Genomic DNA, 24,575 nt, shown 5'->3' on the forward strand with positions numbered 1-24,575 from the left:
AGATATACAGGTATAAATAAATATCTGTCTCATTTACAGAGGGTCCCATTAATAGAGGTGAGAATACAGGTTATTTCAGTTATACAGGTGCGATTATTAAATAAAATAATTTGTGGGTAGAATAAGAATGAGTAAACAAACAATGTTATCTCAGTTACAGAGGTTTATGCATATAAAATTTACTCGCTGACTCAGTTATAGAGGTAACTATGATGATAAATCGAAAGAACAATCCTAGATATAGAGGTTTACCTCATCCCACTAACAGAGGTAATTCAGTGCCAAAGTGTTGGGACCTCAGCATGAGTTCCAGTTATGGAGGTTTCTCACTTATCCAGGTCCCACTTAACCAAGTTTCACTGTATTAGGAATACATTTATTCATAATTGAGAACAATTTTCATAAATACCTTTTATACACTTGTTAAATTAAAAACTAATCAATAGTTTAACATATGTGTTCCTTCGATTCCGACAGGGACCTTATACAATTTTTTTAAAAGTAATAGAATTTTCTTATTATGTTAGTTTTGTGAAAAAATTGATTGGAATAATGTGCAAAAAAAACTGAATGACGAATAAAGTTGTAAAGTAAAAAAAAATCTACTTAAAGCTAAGCTTCCATTACTCAAATGACATTTTAATTTAGCTGTTCGAAACATACTGAACGTGATGTAAATTTTAACGTACGAGTACTCGAATATATTAAATATCATGAAATTCAAAACAGTTTCATCAGCAGTCCTGAGTTTTTGCGTGAAACCTGGATAATAGACAATTTTCAACACTATAGATCTTATCTTCTCTTATATATAAAAATGAATCGCAAAATGTGTTGGTAAGCGCATAACTCGAGAACGGCTGAACCGATTTCGATAATTCTTTTTTTTATTATATTCCTTGAAGTACGAGGATGGTTCTTAGAGCTATTACGCACTGTCGACCAGTCGCCGGCGACTCAGTCGCCGGCGACTGGACTTACTCCTGGACGACTGACGACTAAGTGCGCAAGCCCCTATTTAAACTATAGTAAGTCACAGTCGCCGGCGACTGAGTCGCCAGCGACTGGTCGACAGTGCGTAATAGCTCTTATGTAGAGAAAACGTAAACATGTACCACGGGCGAAGCCGGGGCGGACCGCTAGTAAGAAATAATTTTTTTACGACATGTGCAATACCAATATTGAAAACTGTCTGAAAAATATATTTAGCAACTTTTTATAACAGCGATTACATACTGTTCGGAAAAAAAGGGCTACAGATTCCATACATATTAAAGCAAATACGGAGCTTGACAACACACTACACATACTTCACTATACATTAGAAGTGTACCATTTTCTCAATTATAAAAGACGGCATATTCAGCCAAAAATTGGTCTTTAACCACCCATTCTCACCAGTAGTATTACCATTTAGTTTACACGATAATTACATTTCAACACGTTCACGCAAAGGGGTTCAAATTCTTATCATAATCATCATCTTCCGAAAAGGGGTTAGCGGGGTCGCTCGACTCTTCATCAGCGAAGGGGTTCTTGGTCTCATCGTATGTATCCTCAAAGGGGTTGGAGGTGATTGCTGAGGATATATTCGGGGATAATTTTGGGGATTGTTCTTTGGGGATGGAGATGGGGTGAACACGTGGTTCCAGTCTTGTCATATTCGCTTCGAGGCTAGAACTGTATTGCTGCTGTTCTAACACTCGCATCCGACCTTCTGGTACGGGCACTACCGATGTGCCTTTTGGCGCCATTTGCCTGGTCGCGTTCGATACGAACACTGGAATATAGATAAAAAATATATGAGACTAAGTAGTAAATATACATAAAAATAAAACAGACATTTCGATTTCACGCACGTTTCTTTTTAAAGTGAAACTTTTATTACATATCGTCTCAAACTGTTTGGTCTGTGTAGCGCATGACCGTCACGCGACACGCGCTACACAAAGCAGTGTTCGGAACCGTTCGAACAGTTTCACTTTTACCGTGGTTTCATAAAACCACACAACATTTTTTATTTTCTTATCTAGTAAGTCGACAGTTAAATATAATTTGGAACCCAATTTTTATGAGTATTAAGTATGGATTCTATATACATATAATACATGTGAAATTAAATTCGAAATAGTCATAGAAATAGAATCACTTTCATTCAACGACTGAGATGGGAAAATAAATGCACAAAGAAGAAATAACCACAAATAACATAAATATAAACCACAAATAACCATAAATATAACCATAAATCACATACTTTGTTTACTCTGTCCTTCTTGCAACCTGAGCTTGGCCTCAGCACCGGGGCCATAATTCTGCAAATTTGTCTGCACGTTCGTTTGCAAGTTTGTCTGTATGTTCGTCTGTTTCGGTTGTATGCTTGGAACGTCTGCGCTGGGCGTGGGCGGTTCTGTCACAACCGTCACTTTGTTGAATAAACCGCGACCGAAGTACTCTGATACAACTGCGAACCTGTACACAGAGAGATATTTTTTCTTATTTTTCATTGGAAAAGTGTTGATGAGGACTACTTCTAGAAATGAATATAAGTAGGTAATTTGAGGAAAACTTTTAGATACTAATATAAGTTTAATTTAAGTATTATTTGATAGTTTCTATGATTGAAAAGTTGCAGGTTAAGGCTAGTACCTATAACTTAAAGGCGGCGTTTTGGTATCAAATCCAACTTGCAAACAAGCTATTATTTTCATGATTTTATACAATCGTTGGAAAATCTATAGTTTATATTCCAAAGGATGTTTAGTTAATTCCGGATGTTTAGTTTGGGAATAGGTATAGACTACTTTTTATCCAAGTACCAAGCAAAACATATATGTTAACGAAATTTAATAGAGAACGCAGTACAGAAATAAAGAATTTTAATATGAAATAGAGAAGAAAATGAAATACATAGGGATTGGCCTTAATATAAGACCTAAATACCCTTACTCAAGAATATTTTATAATAATACGATGTTTTAAGACCTTGAATGCTTTAAATAACTGCAAATTTGGTTGTATAATAGTTTATAATTATCTCTAATTGGGAAAGTAACCTTCTAGACAGCGGAACCCTTCACCGTTTTCGTATTTCGTATAATAATATAGAAACAATAGTATGTTTATAAAATGAAGTAATCTATAAGGTAAACAAACAAAAGTACGTACGTCTAATACATTTTCATTAAGGGGATTACTATGGTCAAAACCGAAAAACACCTTATACATATTGAATTTTGTTGAGGAAACTGTTGGTACGATTGTGTTTAAAAAAAATATATGTGATACTCAAGGATATAATTAACAAAGTGTATTGTTTACTTTTCATTTTAGAACGGCCTAAACATAAAAAAAATACATACAAATCAACCCCTTTTTCAACATAAAACGCATTTTGTTAGGAAAACGGCTACATATTTATACATGAAATTTATACCAAAAAATATGTTATGATAATTGTAACAATTTGTATTGATTGTTTTTTCAATTTTCATTATTATCGTTAAATTATCAAGAAAAAACTCGAATTTATAATAAAACCCACATAAAACCTCACCTCTATTGCATATTTTCGACGAAATTTGACGGTGTCAGTTCGACTCGGACGGGGGACTGTACGTGCGGTTTTTTTTGCAAAATAACGCTAAAATTCACCGAATTGAATGTTTTGTTAAATTAAACCAGATTGTAATAGGTATTTACATGAGCAGTTCATGAAATGAAAGTTAAAAATAGGTATGTAAAGATATAAAAATCTGTTTGTAAATTAGTTTTGTTTTTGAAAGGCGTCATTGAATAACATCCAGTGTTGATAATTTTTGACAGTAAAATATTATCAGAAAACACATACCTATAAAACAGTAACCAGACTTTCCCTGTGTCTTGAATATTTTTTAAAAAAGATTAATTGCTGTTCTATCGTATATTTTAAGGGTCCAAAACAATCCAAAGCCGGGAGATACTGACAAAATTTTGGGTCATTTGTAACAGGATGGCGGTTCTACAGTGGTCTTAGTACGCAATGACAAAAAGAAAAATCATGGTCAGAACAGTGGTACCGGCATACTAGTCGCGTGGGCGTTAGTCGAACTCGTCGGATAAATTACGGAAGGCAAACGATTTGTAACACAAAAATTTTAGGATTTACCGTGTTCGGAATAGATAAAATAATTAAATGGTCACACTGATGCGGAACGCGATGTATTCAATTGGCGACGAATCAGGGTTCGCATTAATTATTCTAGGAGTCTATCGGTGTCCGCCAACCGCGCCGCTAGTGTGAAGTCGTGTATTTAGTGTTTTATCGGCCATCTCGGAAGTTATTTACGCGCGCATCGGAGTGTGTCGTCGATTGTTTTACGTGCTGAACACGTAGTAAATTAGTGAATCGGCCCGCGGAATTGTTAATTGTACCTTTTATTGATATTAGTAATCACACGCTGACCGCGAGTTGTTATTGTGAAGTGAAGGACGACGGCAATGGCGGCTGTACTGTGGTGACGTATATACATCGTAAATTGTCTCTTTTGCATTATCTTTTATTATCTATTATTCCCGTAAATATAGTTTTTCCTCCCCAAGGGGCCCCTATTGTTTTTATAACATTTGACTGACCGACACACCACATATTATGTGCAGTTTATGTTCTACGCAACGTGGTAATCTCAGGTATGTACCTAGGTTTGATATAACTATTGTAGTGTATAATGGTAGCAGAGCAAAATAAATAACATACATAATTCGTTGGTATACAGAGAGTGGTTCGCCGACCACTGGGTTTTTTGGGTATACGTAACATACCGATAGCCCATAAAGAAGAAGTAGGCGGTAGTGTCATGCCATACTTTTCCGGTGTAATTTACAGCCCACAATACCGACGTGAATGCGTTGATTTAAAAAAAATCAACCATTTGTACCAGGCTAATTTTTGCACAGGTAATCATCGTCCAGTAGCCATGTATGAAAATCGCCATGCCATACTTTTCAGACAGTTCCAAATGGTCGCCATACAGCCGAAAATCAGCATTTTTTTTATATTGTACAAAATCATTTAATTTTATATTATTGTATAAAATCGTAGGAAAGTCAAAACTGACATACCTAAACGTATAGCAACATTTTTAGCCGACGCCATTATAGGACGAAATTCTCAATTCAACTGAATTTTTTGTTGGTTCCGTTACCTCCGCACTTAACTGGGTGAACCGATGATTTCTTCTACACTAATATTATAAAGAGGAAAACTTTGTTTGTTTGTTTGTTTGTTTGATTGTAATGAATAGGCTCATAAACTACTGGACCGATTTTAAAAATTGTTTCACCATTCAAAAGCTACATTATCCACGAGTAATATAGGATAGGTTTTATCCCGGATTTTCCACGAGAACGGGAACTATGCGAGTTTTTCTTTGAAACCGCGGGCGGGGCCGCCGGCGGAAAGCTAGTGATTCATAAAAATATAAATTATATAACAAAAAAGTGTGTGCGTGTAACCTTTACGCGCGATTGAAGTAAAACTTCTTTGGCGTTGACGACATATATCACTGAAATGATTAAATATTAACTTAAATAAATAAATATTATATTATAATTTAATTATATTTATTATTCATGTGCTTTACAAAGATTATTTAAATGTTATATTCATGGACGTATAAAAAAAGACGGACGGTATATCGCCTAAACATTGAGTGAAGCCTAGTAATGGCGGCGAAACATCCATGTGTGTGTGCCATGTTGCCATGGCAACAGCTGTGTTGATGACAATGGCGGCTGTATTTTTTTCTATAAATTTTGCCGTAATAATTTTGTCATTAAAACATAAAAGAAATAACTTGCTTCCCTGTGGAATGTAATCCCTTGCGTTTTGTTATTTAAAATTGTACTGTTGCGACACCATTTAACCACGCAAGACGGCATTTTAAATATTTTTTGTGAAACAGTGACGCAGTTAATCAGTCGGTAGTTCACGACGTAATGGCGGCCGACTAGCTTACTATGGTGAGAGTGTGTGCGTGTTTATTGTCTTTACACGATCGCTAGCTTACTATGGTGGCTTCACGTTGTTTGTTCGTAATACGGCGTCCGTCTTTTTTTATACGTCCATGGTTATATTAATATTATTCATTCGAAACAGATAATTGAATGTCATCATAACTTCTTACGTACGAAATTATAGGTTTGTGGTAACTATAATGTGAAACATAAATTTTACTCTCTAAATTTGCTACTTTTCTTGAAAATACAGCATCTATCGTTGTACCGAAACGCGTTGTTGAATGAAGTCGAGAAGTATTCATAGATAAATCAAATTTTTCTTCTAAAAAATCAATTAACGGCTGAGATTCCTGAGAGCGAAAATTAACATTAAAATCTCCAGTTAGAATCATCGGTAATTCATGATAATTACTATTTAAAAGTCGAGAACCTTCAATTGTGAAGTGAAGTAATTGCTGATGAATAAATTTTATGATATTTGTCAGGCTAGTATTTGTAGAAATATAAAAATATAAATAACAACGATAATCACAGGTTGGTCATTCGTATTAACACATCGAACCAAGGCGATGTCATCAATTTGTGAAACCTCATCGGAAATTTGTGATAATATAGTTGGTGAAATATTTTTAATTGGTGTTACATTGTTCAGTGTATCTGTACATGAATGATATACAGCTACTCCACCAGCAGTTGAGTTGGGTCGTTTGTATTGGGTAACGCAATAAAAATTTTCAATAAGAATTTGTTCGTCATTTTTCATCCAAGTTTCGGAAAATAACAGCAATGTGGACCTTTTTAATACTTTATCATTCAGATCAGAAACATGAGCACGTAAACTTTGGTAGTTGAAGGAAAATAGTGTAATGTTACTCTCATTTACAAGGTTATAGGTATATATATAATTCTTCCTGTTGTGTTATTAGACGAGAATTTGAAAGTCTTTCAAATTCACACTGTAAATCAACTATTCCCCCTGGACGCTTTCTTCCATGATAAAATTTGTTGTCATCGGTGTTTGAGACAATGAACAATCCATTTATATCAGTTACTCGTGATAATGCTACATATAACAGCTGCTGACTGTGACTTTTATTGTATTCATAAACGATTTTACGTAAGCGCACAAGCAGATACTAATGGAAAGTGATTTCTCTTTGCAAATATTGTCTTATTTCTATTCATTGGTACAGATGACGATCTTCGTAAAATTGGGACTGCTGTTCTACTAATGTTTAGAGTTTGAATATGATGGGCAGCTTTTTTCCTAATTTTCTCTCCTATCTTACCAGGAAACTCAAGCCATAAGCGTATGATGTTATCACTGTCATCACGTTCAATATACACTAACTTTCCAACACAACCGTTGGCTAAGCCATCAGATACATCAATATTGGTTGTAATAATGTAAAATTTGTTAAGAACTAATATGATTTCATAAGGCGATCCTCCTGTATCAATAACTGACATTTTATGAAATTGTTGGCGTACATATGCTTCTTGGTGTTCTTGTTCAACTGAATGACAACCTATATTTACATATCTGTTGCTATGGATACTACTTTGTCTTCAGCAATATTTAAAATAGATTGATTATAATCCGCAACATGTTTATTTTTATTTTTAATTTACTTATTTTAAAAGTAATAAATAAACAAGTACCGTATATTTAGAGATTTTCAAAAAATTTTGCAATTTAAAATACTTAATGTTTTTAAAACTGTTGAATTTTTCATTCACTTTGCTATTCACAATTGATCCGTTTGAAAATTTGAAAATAAATAATCCTAATTGATTATGATATTTGCCACTAGCTGGCGTATAAGTCAAGAAGCGTGTAGTATATGACATATACTTACAACCAATCAGAATTATTATTTTTAAATGGCGGAAACTACACAGCGTTACTTCCGTCAGAAAAAAAATCTGAGTTACTCCCTAGTCGCGCCTAAAGAAGTTTTACTTCAATAATTCCTTTGCAGTGACTCTCCGAGGAAAAAAGAAATAGATTCGTGTTACAAATTTTAAAATCATACATAGAACATTTCCATCGACAAGGTTTTCTGGTATTTATAATCTACCGCCTTATAATTTATAATCTACAACTTAACCTCCCCTCCACTTGGTTAGTTGTCAGCCGATCGCTTACATTTTTTGAAGAGACGATCAGCGAGCCAATTGATCTTAAACAGCCGACCAGTGCGGTCTATAAGTGCCATAGCCGTGCCTTGTGATTTATGTAAGATTTAAGAAAACTATCAAGTGAATGTACCAAGTGAAGGAATAATAAAATATGAATTGTGACGAAGGCGTTTTTATGCTACAACCCAACATTCAAATTAGAATTTAAAAAATTAACCCCGAACTAACTACAAAATACATAACAAGTCGAAAAAAACGTGATTTCTTGTCCGTTCCCCTATTTTTTTCGGTGTGTGTAGGTTGCATGCATATATTCCTACTAGGTATGAAGAGATATACAGAGAACGCTAAATACATTTGCCTGGTCAACATTACCATTCGATACACCATGACATGGTAGAGGCTGTTCTATAGAATTACGTCAAATAATGTACTCCATCTTTTATATCTCTGTAGGTGAGATGTTCTCCACCCTAGCCATCATCAGGTCTCCAGAATATAGTAGAGTCCGTGTTGAATAAAATTAATTTCTAAATCGGTGTTTTCTTAACTGTTCCCCACTCTAGAACTTATAATTACTTGCTTAGTCATCTTAAGGTCTCCAGAATGGGTCATGTAGTAGAGACTTTGCTTATAACGGTTAATGTTGAAAGATGAGTCTTCCTACATTACATTTACAACATACATAGTACACAATATTTACTATTCATAAATGTAATATGTTAGATACTGCCTCTCAGAGAAAACATAAATTAGGTAGAAACCACTAACACATTACGATACAATACGATACATTTTACAATTCCATAATCTTTGGTCACTTTTACTTCAACAATGATGTATATTATAGAGGGCGGTTAAAAAAACAAATTCAAATATAGTGACAGAATCATTAAGGTCGTTGAACCATGTAATTGCCTTAAACATTAAACGTATTATGATTTCATTCAAACTATAATAATTAAAATAAGTTATATTTAAACAATTTTTTTTTGCATTGCATAAAACCTGTACAAGCTATTGTTTTTGTATATATTTTAAGTGAAATGTCTTTTATATTAATTTGAAAGGATATTAAAAAACTATATTTGCAAAGAACACCATAAAACTAAATTAAACTCCGGTTTTGATATCGGTTAAAATAGGAAATTAAACTTATACATGCATCTTTACTAAAAGACTTTCATAATTTGAAAATTTATATAAAAATTCAATACGAAATTGTTTATCAAAATTCACATTCACCACACGAAATAAAAACATTATCTTAACGATATTCGTTGATAACATTAAAACAACACACCGGTCACAAACATGTTTTAAAACCAGTTTTAAATATTTTTAACTACACAAAAACGCACATACCCGTCGTCTACATTACTTCTAAAGCACCAAGAGAACGGAGGGAACATGTCTCTGCGGTTCACAAACATAATATATTTTATCTATGGTACTATTTACGTTTTTCGATAAGGTACATGCGCCCGCGCAGGTTGTCCGCACAACAATGACATTGGCAAAGGCCGTGTCTATCAATCCGTATAATTTTCTATCCGTTCTTATTATGGAGTTTTTTTTTTAATATGTGCATATCGATTGAGATTTTTGCGCTTGTTATGTCATTTTAATGAGAAGAATGGTCAAGGTTGACCGTTTTATAATTTTAAAAGTAGAACCTATTTATAGTTTCGACGTGTTTAATGACCCTTTAAATGGTTTATAGGTACTTTTTTATTATTTATATAAAAAAATGAATAAACCTCGATATGGTAAAAACTTGTTATTTTTTATGATGAGTATCTAACTCGTCGCAGCCACTTTCGGTTAATTATAAACGTTCATTATATTTTATATTATAACTTTGTAGCATAGATCAATAAAATCAATGATAAATATCGTTTTTAAAATCTAATAGTTGTAAATAATGTAAAGATAACACATGTATTAAGTACCACGGTTAGCACTTAAAGAATTAGTGGCTATTAAATGCTGATAAAGAATTACATTTTAATGACGTTGGTGAAGTATTAAGCGTAATAAAAACCTCACTATTTCATTATGTTTCAAAATTGTGGAAAGTTAAGATAAAATGTGTTTTCTCATATTTTAATTCATAACTCAAATAGATACTAAGATAGTCAGTACATAATATGGGAAAGTCACTTGGTACTTGGCCATTTGATATAATTCGTGAATTTCCTATAAACTTGTGTCAGCACGATATTATCGGAAAATTAGTTAAGCACAAAATGCTCAGAATATAATTTTATGAGATTGTGATATAATGAGATAAAGCTGGTTCTTAGTTTTTTTATTTATTTACTAGCTTTCCGCCCGCGGCTTCGCCCACTTTGTCTAAAACATAATAAACTAGCGGTCCGCCCCAGCTTCGCCCGTGGTACATATTTCGCAATAAAAAGTAGCCTATGTCCTTTCTCGGGTATCAAAATATCTCCATACCAAATTTCATGCAAATTGGTTCAGTAGTTTAGGCGTGATTGTGTAACAGACAGACAGACAGACAGAGTTACTTTCGCATTTATAATATTAAGTATGGATTATATACTAAGACCTTCCTCTTGAATCACCCTATCTATTAAAAAACCGCATAAAAATCCGTTGCGTAGTTTTAAAGATTTAAGCATACATAGGGACATAGGGACAGAGAAAGCGACTTTGTTTTATACTATGTAGTGATTTATATATGTATTTAAAATAGGGTTAAAAATGGTACATTTACAATAGTTTATGTCGTAATATGAAGGAAAAATATTGTAGCAGTAACTAAGTCATTATTAAAATACAATACGTTCGAACTACGACTACGTATTTGGTTAGTACATATTTGGATAGCTGTTAAAACAAGAATTCAACACAATTTTGTAATGAAATTCCAACCGAATTGTTTCTTCTGGCCTTTAATTTAATAAAAATAAGTGTAGTGGATTTAATAAGATAATTTTGACCCTTATTTATTTGGCTAATGAGATAATACAGTTTATTTATATCTGAAAATCACAAATTCGTAACTAACAAGATTTATTTAATTAAAGCGACCAGGGGGACTTGAACTTAATTAATTTATACAGAAATTATGAACGATTCACAGTGTCATTCATACACATAATTAAATGTTTTCTTTGATTTACCTTGAGATGGTTGGCACAGAAAGTATCAATAAAACACTATTAAGAACCTTGTGTTTACGATAAAAATATCAATAAAAATCGGTTCATCAGTTTGAGTGTTACGATGCCGCAGATTGAAACTGCTAACGTCTAGAAGTTACGCTAATAAAAATATATTTAAATTGCGTTATAAAAATTCTGACAGGGTGCATACTATAACGTGCGAGGATACATTTATATCGTTCTATTGTGCTTCACTTCTCAAAATGAAGCACGTATAAGTCTGTCTGCTTAAGAGTGGGTATAAAGCAAAATCACCAATCTCCTTTTAGATGATAGGTGTAATATTCAAGACCAAATAATAAAAATAAAATATATGTCAAACTTGATGATATTTTCGAGGGTTCTGTCAGATCAAAAACATAAAATATTAAAATTGACTCGATAGAAAAAAATCACGAAAAAAATCACGAAGTTACCTCTAAATTTCACACTTTTACGTTTTCTACTTATTATTTTTTTCATAAACAATTATATTAAAACATTTGTGAGAGCTTTGTCAGAGCATTTTGTGTAATTACTTTTAGCTTTGGTTTAATCACGATAAAACACTTTTGGCGCTTACTACATTTTTAATTCATAATAATTGTGTGCGTGTGAGGGCGCACGGCATGGCGGGGCTGAATTGTAGAAATTCTCTGGCTTTATACCCGCTCTTAAGTATAAAAATATCGTGTATTAGGCGTTTCTTTCAATCGAGTGCCAAAGAGTATACAGGGTGGAAAATTGTATATGGGCTCTGGAGGGAAAGAACTTGGAATACTGGGTTTTCCTACATTTCTGTGAATTTCATACATTAGTATGCTGCGTTTTATGTGCATATTTTTAGCTGTCTTAAATAAGGTGTCGGTTCTTAATACACCTGTATTTTTTTTTGTTTTGCTACCTCAGTTAACTAACGTTCGACTTATGTGAACCTTTATTGAAAATTCTTTTTTTATTTGAAAGCTGGTGCTTGCCATAGAGTCCCATTTAAATATTATTTATCACTTCAATGTTGGTTTTTAGATTTTGGTTGAAAAAAATATCTATACAAACGGTTCTAAGTATACTTAGAACCGTTTGTATAGATATTTTTTTCTATATCAAGCAAAGTTAAAACACGCATTCACGCGCTACGTCACGTAAGCGGGCGCACGCGGCGGGTAATAACTACGCGGGTATGTCTTGAAAGATACGTTGGAACTTGGAGCAGCGCTGCGTCAGGCGGCAGCCGTCACACGCGGCGGCCACACTTGTTCGTGCGCGACCGAGCAAGGGAGCTTATTGCTAACTTTTCCATTATTGACGTGACAACGTCTTATAATTCGATAGAGCCGGCTGCACGCACGAAAAAACATGACTTATGCGTCGTTACCTCGCTCTGAGGCGTTCCATGTAGGCTTGAAGTACAAGCGAGAGCACGGAACGAGCGACAAAGAAGCACAATCGGACGTTATCACGTTCAACTATCGTCAGTAAACCGACTTTACAGACAACCAATTTTTGAAGTGAAAACTTCATTAGCGGCGTTGAGCACTTTTTCTGTAATGGGTATAAAATCTTAAACTTGCGTCAGGACACGTGACCTGATTGAAAGAGCGTAAGACGGATACCATTCCAAAATATCAAACATGCTCAACGTTAATAATCAAGTTTTCACTTCTGCCGGCACTCCCGGAGTGCAACCCGTCTTTTTATAGTATAGTTACGGGTCGGGCTGGTGCAGCAGGCGCGAGTGCAGCGCCTCGGCGGCGCGCGGCGGCGGCTCGCTGCGGCGCGCGCCCCGGCACAGCGGGCACTCGCGCTCCGACTCGCTGTACGTCTGGAAGCAGCTGCAAATAACATATAGTGTTAGCGCACAGAATATATAATAGTAGCTAAACGCTACAGAACGGACACTCTCCGCCTCCCGCCAAAATTAAACACTTACCTCACCCCGTACGATCACGCTATAGATGGCCCGCATTTTTCCGTAAGGACGATACGCAACGAAGATTGACAACATTAATCAAATTGACTTTAATTTTATTATTTTGGATTTGTGATTATCGTTTTTCGTAGAAAATGGTTAGATATTGTGCTGTTTACGGATGTATTTCATAAGAATAACGCGAATTTCTTTACGCTTATCACAATTAATGTGCGAACCCTAAAGCGTTAACACACACATTTGCACTCTCTACAGTGTAACTGTCAAAACGATAATTTTGTATGGAGTGTCCGGGGTGTGGTTATGGTTTGTATTTATCATTACATTAGGGTTTGTATAGACCGATTAACAAGAGCTGGAACGTAAACACATTTACACATAGCACATGTGTAGTGTCTGTGAAGACGCGCGCGGCGTGACGTCATACTGCATACACATCATGAAAAGTCTGCCAGTCTCTCTCGCGCGAAGACTAGCTTATGAGGTTCAAGGGGACAATTATTGTTTTTATTTTACAATTGTTTATAAATACAGGGTGATATAATTTAAACAAAGACGTTAGGTATACTACTAACTATATTCGACGAGATACTTCGCGGCACGCGGATTAGAATATTTTTTTTACTTTATCTAGGTTAAATTATCTAATAATAGTAATAAGTTTTGTAAGCAAAATGTAAACGCCGTAAGTCAAAATTGCATAAATAGCTGAACAATACAGCTTTTATTGTAATGTAAAATAAGGCCAACGAGAAGCAATACAAAAGGTCATTCACCTAAAAAACAACTGTGGCGTTGACAATCTATTATCTATCTCTTTCCATCTTGTGCCTTTGTCGTAATGTCTCGTTCTCCCGGCAAAAACATAACAACGTCAAGACGGATTCGCCAACATTCAGGCGGCCGTTTTATTATTCTTATTATATTTTATGATTTAGAAAATTATTATTATTCGCGTTATTTAACAGAAATCTACATTATACAATAATTCAAATTATGATAAAATTTATAAAAATAGACTATCCTTTTTGGTATTCTTACAAATGGCGGGTAATTTTTTAAAACTATATAAATCCAACTTTCAAAAAGTTACGCACTCCTGCAATTCCCAATGACCTTGCATGTGTTTTGTTTACATTTGGTATCGCTTCTCGTTGGCCGTACTTTAGCCTTATCTCTTACGTGCTAGGGTTACGCTTGTCTTGTTTCTTGGGAGTGAGCGCACATGTTATTTGTATTGTTTTTATCGTTATTTAGAATACATAGTTAGTGTTCATCAATTGAGTTACTTTTAAATTATAATTTTACATATAAATTATGAGAGCTTTCATAATTATATTTGTATATATTTATCTACAACGCACCCATTTAACAATTCAAGTCTACACTCAAACTAGAGTCGCATTTATTTTTGAACATACTGTATTGTAAAATTGCATAAGTGTGAGTACTGTGAACATGCCAGCTTTCCTTATTCGACGTAGAAGCAAAAAGAACTTGAGATATTTTCGAAATTAAAGTTTAATTCAACTTTAACGTTAGTAACACTGGTAATTATACCATATATTTGTTATTTATGACGAATGTGTATAAATAATGTTTTTCACTGTAAGATTTTATTCGTATTTTGAATGATTTGTAGCAGTATAATATCAGCGTTCTGACCATCATTTTTCTTTTTGTAATTGCGTACTAAAACCTCTGTAGAACCGCCATCCTGTCACAAATGACCCAAAATTTTGTGTCAGTATCTCCCGCCCTTTAAATGAACCGCAATGCCCATAAAAAACTTAAAATTTTCTCAATTTGATTATTGATATATGAATCAATTTCGAAACTACACTATTTAGTAGCTTGGTATTCCGATAAATAAAAAAAAAAAAACACTAACAAAAAAAGAGAACTTACTCCTGGTGGAAAGAATGTTGACACAAGAAGTGTACTGTAGGCAATTCCAAAGGTCTATTACACGCTGCACATCTCGAGCTTTGGAACGTAACTGGTTCGTGCTGAATCACTTGAATGTGGGCTTTCATCTTTTCTATTTCGTGCTTGTATTTATTGGCTAATTCTAGTTCACGGGTGATCACTTCGTCTTCGGATTTGAGCACGTCCATTAGATATCTGTAAGAAGAAATGTTATACTAGGTGTTCATTATATTGTACATAAGTGATAAATATATTTATGGTTTCATATGGTGGATTAAATTATTATTATCTTCTACAAAATAAGGAAAATTTAATTTTGGATGATATCTGTTCATATTTGGGGAAATACACATTGAATTGAAGGATAGAACTTACTTCCGAACATCTCCTAGTGTATATGTGGGTGTGCTTGCCAAACAATCAATGACTAGAATTGGAGACATAAGTTTTTCCGTCGCTGAAACAAAACTTTATTTTACCAATAATTCTGAAGTATTTTTTTAATGCTTAACAGTAAAGATGAAGCAATATAAAAACATAATACTTATCGTGATAGAAGTGAAATTTTAATGAAAAAGTTGGTTATATGGTGATGATTGGCTATAGAGGTCAACAAATACATAGTATTATCATAAAAAGCGGGAAAAACGGAAATTAATTAGTCGGAAATTCTAAGAACTAGTAGGTATATGAAGCAACGACAGAGTGTAATCATTAGAATCAGAAAAACTATCAGGTTCATAATATGGGGCATTGTGTAATCCTATTCCCAGTACTGACCAACAACATGCAGCAGCTCGGGCAGGCAGGCGGGTGGGGGCGGTGCCCACAGCACGTCCAGCCACAGCCGCGGGCACGCCGCACCGCGCTTGCGGCACACGCCCAGCGCGCGATCTGCCCGCCCCGCACGTATCTCTAGCGATACCATGGACCGCCATCTGTATGTGAACACGCTCTATAAGCCTGTAGGACACTTCACGATTCTGTCGCTATTCGCCCTATACAGGGTGTAATCGTTAAGTGTGCACAAGCGATTATTCCGTAACTATTGCAGATATAGAAAAAAACTTTAAACTGACATCGAAAGTACTTAACCTAATGAGTATAATGGCCAGAATAATTTTTAAAAATTAAACGAGAAATTCATTACGTTAAGTATTTTCGATATCAGTTTAAAGTTTTTTGATATCTCTAATAGTTACGGAATAATCGCCTGTGCACACTTAACGATTACACCCTGTATAAACTACTCTACGCTGTCTGTACAATTCTATTGGATCCCATCTACAAGCGATCTCGGTCTATGAACCTCTCTATATATAGCTATACACATACTGATATAATTGTACGCCATCTGCGCTCAACAGCCGCGCTCTAAGAACCCGTATACGATACTATTTGTTATACCTGCGTCACCCACGCACTTACAAACCACTCTACACATTATACAATACTATTGTATATACCTTTTCTAATGCCTATCTAGTTTCTGGAAGATAAGCTGTTTATGAAAATTAAACTTAAGGGGCTGACAAGACCCAATGTTGTTAAAATTGAAGTTATTTGAGCAGTTTTTTAAGAAAATATATTTATTCTAGCCCATCAAAAAAGCTCGATAGAAAATAATTGCAAAGATTGATCTTAAAATCATCCTTAAATGATTCTATGTGTTTATTTTTTTGACGTACGGGTCTGCAATTTAAAACACGAAGTCAACATATTCATACCTGAACCTCTAACGAGTCATATTTCGCATATGACCTACACTTTTCCTTAAATCACATATTTTCTTATTATTTTCTTCGCTCTCGTTCTCGCACACTGTCCAATTGTATAGGAGTAAACGAGAGCGCAATCACTGTTACTGGTAACAAAATTGGGTCTTGTCAGCATCTTAATACACATAGCAGGTGTGTTAAATTAGTACAAGCGGGACGCAAGTGCGTCCGTAGCCGTAACCGGTAGGCATTTAACGCACACAAGTACATCGAGGGATATAGGCCGTTATTTTCAATTTTTTATCCGTATATGCTGCGAGATAGGACCACACTAAAGTTATGACAAAAATTAGTGAAAAAAGAGAAGTTTAATCTACATATTTTATATTGCATTCAAATTCATTTGTGATTTTCATACATGTGTCGAGTTAGTACTTACAATTTCTTCTCCTCATACAAGTGTAGGATTCCAGTTTTGAATCCTAACATTTGACAGATGATCAATGTGTGGTCCTTGTCGTAGTTGGCTTCAGGATCCTTTAGCACTCCGAGTATTTTGTTCTCGTATGCTTCTTTCTCGCTATCTGGAGACTTTGCCCTGCAATAAACACGATATTGTTACCTCTAAGAAAGTGGAATTATATTTCAGCATACACTATTTAAATAGTAAATGATGCATATAATTAATATAACAATATATTAATAACTAGCGGTCCGCCCCGGCTTCGCCCGTGGTACATATTTACGTTTTCTCTACATAAAAACCATCCTCGTACTTCAAGGAATATAATAAAAAAAGAATTATCGAAATCGGTTCAGCCGTTCTCGAGTTATGCGCTTACCAACACATTTTGCGATTCATTTTTATATATAAGATACATTTCATAGTATAATTTTAATGTATGGACAACACAATATAAACTTTTTACATTTACACATATAATTTCAATTGACCCGTAACATTTTTATCTCTAAAGATCTACTAATTACAAAGTTATTATCAAACATAGTTTTTTGTAAGTGAAACTTCTCTAGGCACGATGCGAGTAAAATTTCAAGGTCGCGTCATGGCAATACCATCACGGCATGGAATAAGGCGACGATTTTGGTATCTTTGAATCTTGTCAAAGAAGTTTCACTTCTGACACGTGTGCTCGGCACACACGCTTTTTTTGTTTTAAACAAACACCAAAACAGCTGGTCCTTCGAGCCGGATTAAAAAAAAAAAACTTTCAGCCGGATTAAAGCAAAACCTAGCACTTACCATACATGTATATAATGTTCTATAAGCGCGTCATACACAAGGGTGGAACATTTCACGTCCGTGGATATCATGTGTTCCAGGAACGCTATGAGCCTCTCCGAGTTGCTGAGGAACATGTGTATGAAGTCATCTGCTATAGAACGATCTGGGTCTCGATATCTACCGGCTAGGGATGTTTCGTCGACTAGCGGTCGACTACGCGGCTTGTAGTCGGTGCATAGTACTGTAGAAAAAAAATTGTATGCTAGATAGAAATTATGTTATGAAACAACCTATTATATTGAACTAGGCTTTAATAATTAAATTAAATTAAATTCTAATAATTAAAACATTGATAAAGTCAAATATGACAGACTATGGAGAGGTTATACAAAATTTAATCATCAATCTGTACATCACAGACAGGTCAATTATGTACATTTATGTAAAAGTATAAAATATACATATGTTATCGATTTTAAGCATACATACTATGAAGAATTTTAACAATTAAATGACGAGGACTTGAATTTAAAAACGTAAGTTTTACATACACAGGTAATACGACACATATTCACTAGCTATTTTTATAACTACCCACACTTACTATAAAAAAAATTATAAGACCAACAAACGAATTTACATTCACACAATGATTAATTACTAGAATTATACTTCAAGTTTTATAAATACCCACATTTCAACAATTTCGTGCTCTCATCCGGTTCATGCTGTATCAACTTATGTCCATACTTTTTCATATACAAATCGGCGTCATCAAAGTCCAACTCCGCTATATAATCCAACGCTTTTATGTACTCCTTTTTATCTTCTATGATCATTTTGAGATACCAGTCATGTCTGTTGTGGTTAGCGGCGAGCGATAGAGCGTCGTCTACACTTACTTGACGGACCACCTTCAATATTATAGGTAGGAGAAATAATTTAGGTAACTTATGTAACTAATCTAATTAAAGTGAAAAGTATTTTTTAAGACTAGAAAATAACTTTAAAAAATTAAATTATTAATTATTTTTTTTTAATGTGTAAATTACACATAAATTTTAATGGATATATTTTTGCGAAATTGTCTTCTTGGTGGATAGTATATTTAAGGTTGAAGGTATATCTAATTAGAAAAATAAAAATAGTGAATAATAAACAGCATTGCATAATTTTTGAAACTACCATTTAGTAAAAAAAAGTGAAAAAGTGCACAAAACTTATCAATACAATATTAAAAAAAAAAAAACAAATATTTCATACCTTAATAGCAACATCGACATCAAAATCAATAGCCTTGTCCTTAGAGTTGATGAATTCCTTCAGTTTGCCTTGCTGATCATGCTGGTCTATTTTCACATAACACGTCAACAGTAAGGTCGTATGATCTTCCGTAGCGTAGCCTTTTTTGTGAAGTTGCTCTAAGTATTGTATCAGTGGCTCTAAATGCCTTGATTCTAGATATTTCCTAATCACATAGGAGGTTTCTAGCCATCCTATTGTTTTTACGTATTGATCGATTGCTCCTTTGAGATCGCCCTAGGAAATAAATGAAATAAAAATGTATGGGAAAGCTTTTATATTACAAAAAAAAAAATATGACTTTTTTTTTAATTTGTTAAAATCTTGCTATTCTCTATAATTTTCTATAAATTATTCGAATGATATATAATGCAGTTTAATTATTTGATTGATATCCAAAAAATATAATTGACATACAATTAGCGTGACGAAAAATTCAATGGACAATTAATTTAAAAGAACTTACCTTGCTGTACAAATGATCACCATACTGCTTATAAATCTCAATAAGCCCTTCAGCATCATAATGCTGGCTGCTCGCAATCCGAATTGCAACGTCATACAAATTCTTTTTAAAAAGCAACGACAATTTCGACTGAAGATCCTTTTCGTCCAGATAGATCATCTCCTTATTCTTGGTAAGGATGTAAAAGGATCCCCATTCCGTTAAAACTGCATCAATTTCCTCAAACGTTTTTGAGAAAACTATGAATTTGTTCTGTATGTCTAGTATAGTGACGTGATGAGATTTTGGTGTGTTCGTTGAACTGGACGGTTTGTTTGAAGTTTCGTTGGTTGTTATGACGAGGTAACTACGGAACCAATTAAGACGTAATTTCTCTCCTTCGAGGGCATAGCACGGACCGCGTCCTTCTGTAGTGTAGCAGTAGATGGCCTGTAAATATTGATATAGAGTAAATAATAAAGAGTCAGTCTAAATTTGTTGAACGTTCTTAATATTTAAGTGATTTAAAACGTTTATTGATTCTCCCAGGCACAAACGTGTTCCTTTGATTTTTGGATATGAAATGAGCAACAGTTTGTATCGATGGAAATTTTTTGAAAATTTTCGCATAGATTCTTAATTCAATATAAGATTCCAAAAAACGAGTGTGTGCGCTAAGCACACGTTTGAGAAGTGAAACCTCTTTGGCAAGATTCAAATACACCTAATTCTTCGCCTTGACGCCGTGACGGTATGGCCATAACGTGACCTTGAAATTTTACTCTCAACGCGCCTAAAGAAGTTTCACTTCAAAATAAATCTGCTAAAGGGATGAAGACCCATTGGCCATTCTCCCATTACGATACGCACAGGCGATTCAAGTATCCTGCAAGTCTCGGAGACTAGTCCCCGCGGAGTATCTCACATACATTTGTATGTAGGCTCGCACACTACGCTACCGGTACAATGTATGTGAGATATTCCGCGGCGACTAGTCTCCGAGACTTGAATCGCCTGTGCGTATCGCAATAGGAGAATGGCCTTATTCTCAAGTTGTCTACTAACGTCACTAGTCGCGAAAGAAGTTTCACTTCAAAAAAGTCTGTCAAAAGGGATGTAGACCCATTATTCCCAATACTAACATCACTAGTGGCGACAGTGAGCCGGTGTCTATCGGCCAGCACGCTGCAGCCCGCCACTGCGCCCATGGCGTCCAACACCACACAGCGCTCGCTGCTCACCCAGCACACCATCACACAGTTACGAGATACTACAAATAATTTGTCGGCGTCTCTGAAAAGTGTGACATCAATTTTAAATATATCAATTATAAAAAAATAATCTCACACAACTGAAATTTTGTACAAATGGAAAATTTTAAATATAGTTTGTTGATTCGTGGCTAGATAGAACACTACAAAAAAAGAGCGTGTGCGCTGAACAAAATGTGAAACTCTTTGGCATGATTCTAAGTTACCAAAATCTTCGGCTTATTCTATGACATGGCGGTATTGCCATGACGACGATGATAAAATGCAATGTCAAGAAATATTAAATAAGAAAATATTTCTAAGTTGAAATTTGGGGAATGTATAGGCAGAGCATATTATGTATTACAAATTACAATACTCACTTGAAAGCAAGTCCTGTGATAGGACTAGTTCCTGTATCTGACAATGTTTTCATTTTTCCACTGCGCTGTCTGGCGATGTCACCACGAAACAGAGATACTGATCCATCTTGGAAACCAACAGCAAGAAGATTCTAAAAATGCAAGCTTTACATTATTTTCCAGTAAGTTGTAAGTATGCTTATGTTTAACTATTTTTATATAGATATACATTATGTTTATTTTATAGGTAACTGTAAAATAAAAAAATTCGAAAAATATTTTTTTAAGCTATTGCATAGCTTCTATCGCGGGCCTTGAGCGCGGGGACCGAATCCAGAAATTGCGTAACGAAAAACCTCACGCTCCCCACTCCGACGGGCGCGGAGGTGTGGCTTGAAGGCATAGCATGCAATAGCTTTACCGCAGCAGTCCCCGAGTGCCACACATCTTTTTTTATTTTATAGGTAACTGTAAAATAAAAAAATACGAAATTTTTTTTTTCATTTCTGGTTTAAATTATACACTGTTTTTACCTTATTATCATGCACAGCAAGAGCAGTGGCCGGTGTCGGAAACATATGCGAGGGCACTGCTCTAGAAGTCTTCACACATTGAGGATTGCCATGCCTATCCACTCTTGACCAATCCCATACTTTAATAAGTGGTGTAACACCTGCTTCATCTTCCTGTTTAATAAAATAACAAATGATATGTATCAATCATGGATGACACAGATAAGAAATAGTCTAACATAAAATATGTTCTAGGAAAAGTAATATCTAATTCTATCTTACTTTTTCATATATTAAAAACAAAATATAAAACACAGAACATCATTAATGCAGTTAAAATTCTTCAGACAAATACAGATTATTAAGTATTCAAGAAAAAACTAATGAAGAGAATTTTAAAATAGATCTAATTTTAATTAAAATCACATACTACCTACCTTCTAATGTTTCTACGCATAAAAATATATTAAAGAAACTTTAAATTTTGTAGGGAAGTTTGGTAAATAGAAAATAACTTACCCCAATAGTAACTAGCAGTGGATCATGTGGAAGCTGCTGAGCATGAGTGATGACCAGCTCATATGCTTTGAACGATGTGATTTCCCAGGAACGAGAGATCAGGTGGGCCCAGCCAGTCATGTCACAGAGGATGACATGGTTGTTTCCGCTTGTTGCTACCGATACTTGAGTATCCTGAAATTGAGATTGCAGTTGTAGAATATATAAATTCTTATAAATCATATGGATAATAATGTCCTTATTGCACGCCTCATAAGCGAAGCGTTAAGCGTACTACTGTCACTTCGCGCAAAACATCTGATTTTTCAAACTTAAAATGTCTTTATGTATCATACATTGCACTTGTAAGATAATACATACACACACATATTAAGAAAAAACACTATTTTTAACGTTCATGATATTTTTGATGTCATTTTTGTTATTTAAACTAGTTAAAAAACAGTTTAAAAAAGTTCTGTCTTGGACGTCCGTGTGTCTGTATGTGCGGATCCTTTTTCTTGTTAACACGATAGCGACCGAAATACTTTACTAATCGAGTCTTTTTTTTTCTCTTACGCTTGAGTATGCTCAGGAATAGAACCCTTTCATTTTTCAGGGTCTGATTCGATGTGGTTTAATTGTTATTAAATAAACAAAAATAATAATTAATAAATATTTATTAAAAAAAAATTATGAGGCGTGCACTTTTGGATTTTCCAAATTATTTTAAAATTTGCTTTTTATTATCTTCACCTTGATGTAATGAACTCCTTTAGACTTATGACACAATACAATAATTTCATGAGTTGAAGCATTTTTTTTTCACTTTTTGTAACTACTAATAATTATTATTTGGCGTATCTTCTAATAATGAAGTTAAACTTATCACTTCAGGTGTAAGTTTTAAAATTCATCTTAACAGGAGAAATTTTTATTGTCTCATTTTTTTTTCAATTTTAGTGTGAACACAAAGTTTGTTAGATATAATTTTGTACATTACGGCTGTAATGAAGTAACTGATAGCTTATCAGTATCGTAACTATTGAAATGAATATGGATTGAATTATTTAAATACTAGTTTAGTGTCAGGGATGTGGTATATTATTTGACAGTTTAAGAATAAATATGTACTTAGTGCCTTCAATTATTTAATATATTTATATGAGAATTTTTAATGTAAATTTAACAGAATATACCCTACTAGCTTACCGTCCGCTTTGTCTAAAACCTAATAAATAAATAATATACTAAAACCTTCCTCTTGAATCACTCTATCTATTAAAAAAACCGCATCAAAATCCGTTGCGTTGTTTTTAAGATTTAAGCATACAAAGGGACATAGGGAAATAGGGACAGGGAAAGCGACTTTGTTTTATACTATGTAGTGATATCTCATAAAACTACAATTATTATAGAGTTTAATTATAATTCCAGTTGAGAAATATATCAACTTAAAGATAAATATGGCCTTAAAATATGAAATACGAGTAGAAATGTTTTAAACACGACTTACTTGTAGGCATTCTGCAATCTTTCCATTGTCTATATTGTTGTGAATATCAAAAAACGAAAACCGTCGCCACTGAAATTAAAAAAAAAATAGGTCATTTAAGAACATTTTGATTGAGAATCCAGAAGCTAAACAATTGTTAAAGGTATACTTATTATGATTTTTTTGTTTACTCACAGTATCATAATAAAGTGAAAATAAGAACTTACCTCTAAAAACGCCATTATAGAAAGGCGTCAATAGATAGCATTGAAACAACAGTGAACTGTAACCAATGTATTTACGCAAAATACCAAAATGATAATTAATTTTACAAAATCACCTGGATAAAAATTAAAACTTACTTTGCGAATTTGTAATTTATTGAGTTGACAAATTAGGTAGGTACTCGACTTTCGACATTGACATTGAAGCTACGAGTTGATTTTGACATTTACGATTTTACGACTAGCAACATTCTAAATCGTTCGTGACACATTCGTGCTTAGCATTCGTGCGAATAATAGTGAATACCCAACGAGGCGAATGATGAGGCTTTTATCGAAGTAAATACAAATAACA

At 34.2% G+C, this 24,575-nt stretch overlaps 1 protein-coding gene across 1 annotated transcript; it reads right to left on the reverse strand.

Annotated features, from left to right (window-relative positions):
- Positions 1-1,261: 1,261 nt before the first annotated feature.
- Positions 1,262-24,387, reverse strand: Vps11 (vacuolar protein sorting 11). Its single transcript, XM_090111625.1, has 17 exons — positions 24,224-24,387; positions 24,018-24,086; positions 22,523-22,696; positions 22,025-22,177; positions 21,513-21,643; positions 21,022-21,172; positions 19,901-20,329; positions 19,396-19,671; positions 18,827-19,046; positions 18,151-18,373; positions 17,326-17,484; positions 15,949-16,106; positions 15,544-15,625; positions 15,148-15,363; positions 13,019-13,141; positions 2,258-2,472; positions 1,262-1,780 (listed from the first exon to the last, which is right to left on the reverse strand). Exons 1-17 carry the CDS (start codon positions 24,236-24,238, stop codon positions 1,446-1,448), a joined length of 3,129 nt encoding a protein of 1,042 aa, XP_089967751.1. The 5' UTR covers positions 24,239-24,387; the 3' UTR covers positions 1,262-1,445.
- Positions 24,388-24,575: the final 188 nt, after the last annotated feature.

Source organism: Colias eurytheme, chromosome 17 (assembly GCF_061535395.1).
Source record: "Colias eurytheme isolate Ceu_HAF_F1 chromosome 17, ilColEury1 Martin Lab GWU primary, whole genome shotgun sequence".
Taxonomy (NCBI): domain Eukaryota; kingdom Metazoa; phylum Arthropoda; class Insecta; order Lepidoptera; family Pieridae; genus Colias; species Colias eurytheme.

Bases quoted from the DNA above. Each gene is read 5' to 3' on its own strand.
- Vps11 (XM_090111625.1), bottom strand. The intron at 22,697-24,017 runs GTAAGTCGTGTT...TCTCAATTTCAG, and splicing joins AGATTGCAGAATGCCTACAA to GATACTCAAGTATCGGTAGC. The intron at 15,626-15,948 runs GTCAGTACTGGG...GTTTTGTTTCAG, and splicing joins CGAGCTGCTGCATGTTGTTG to CGACGGAAAAACTTATGTCT.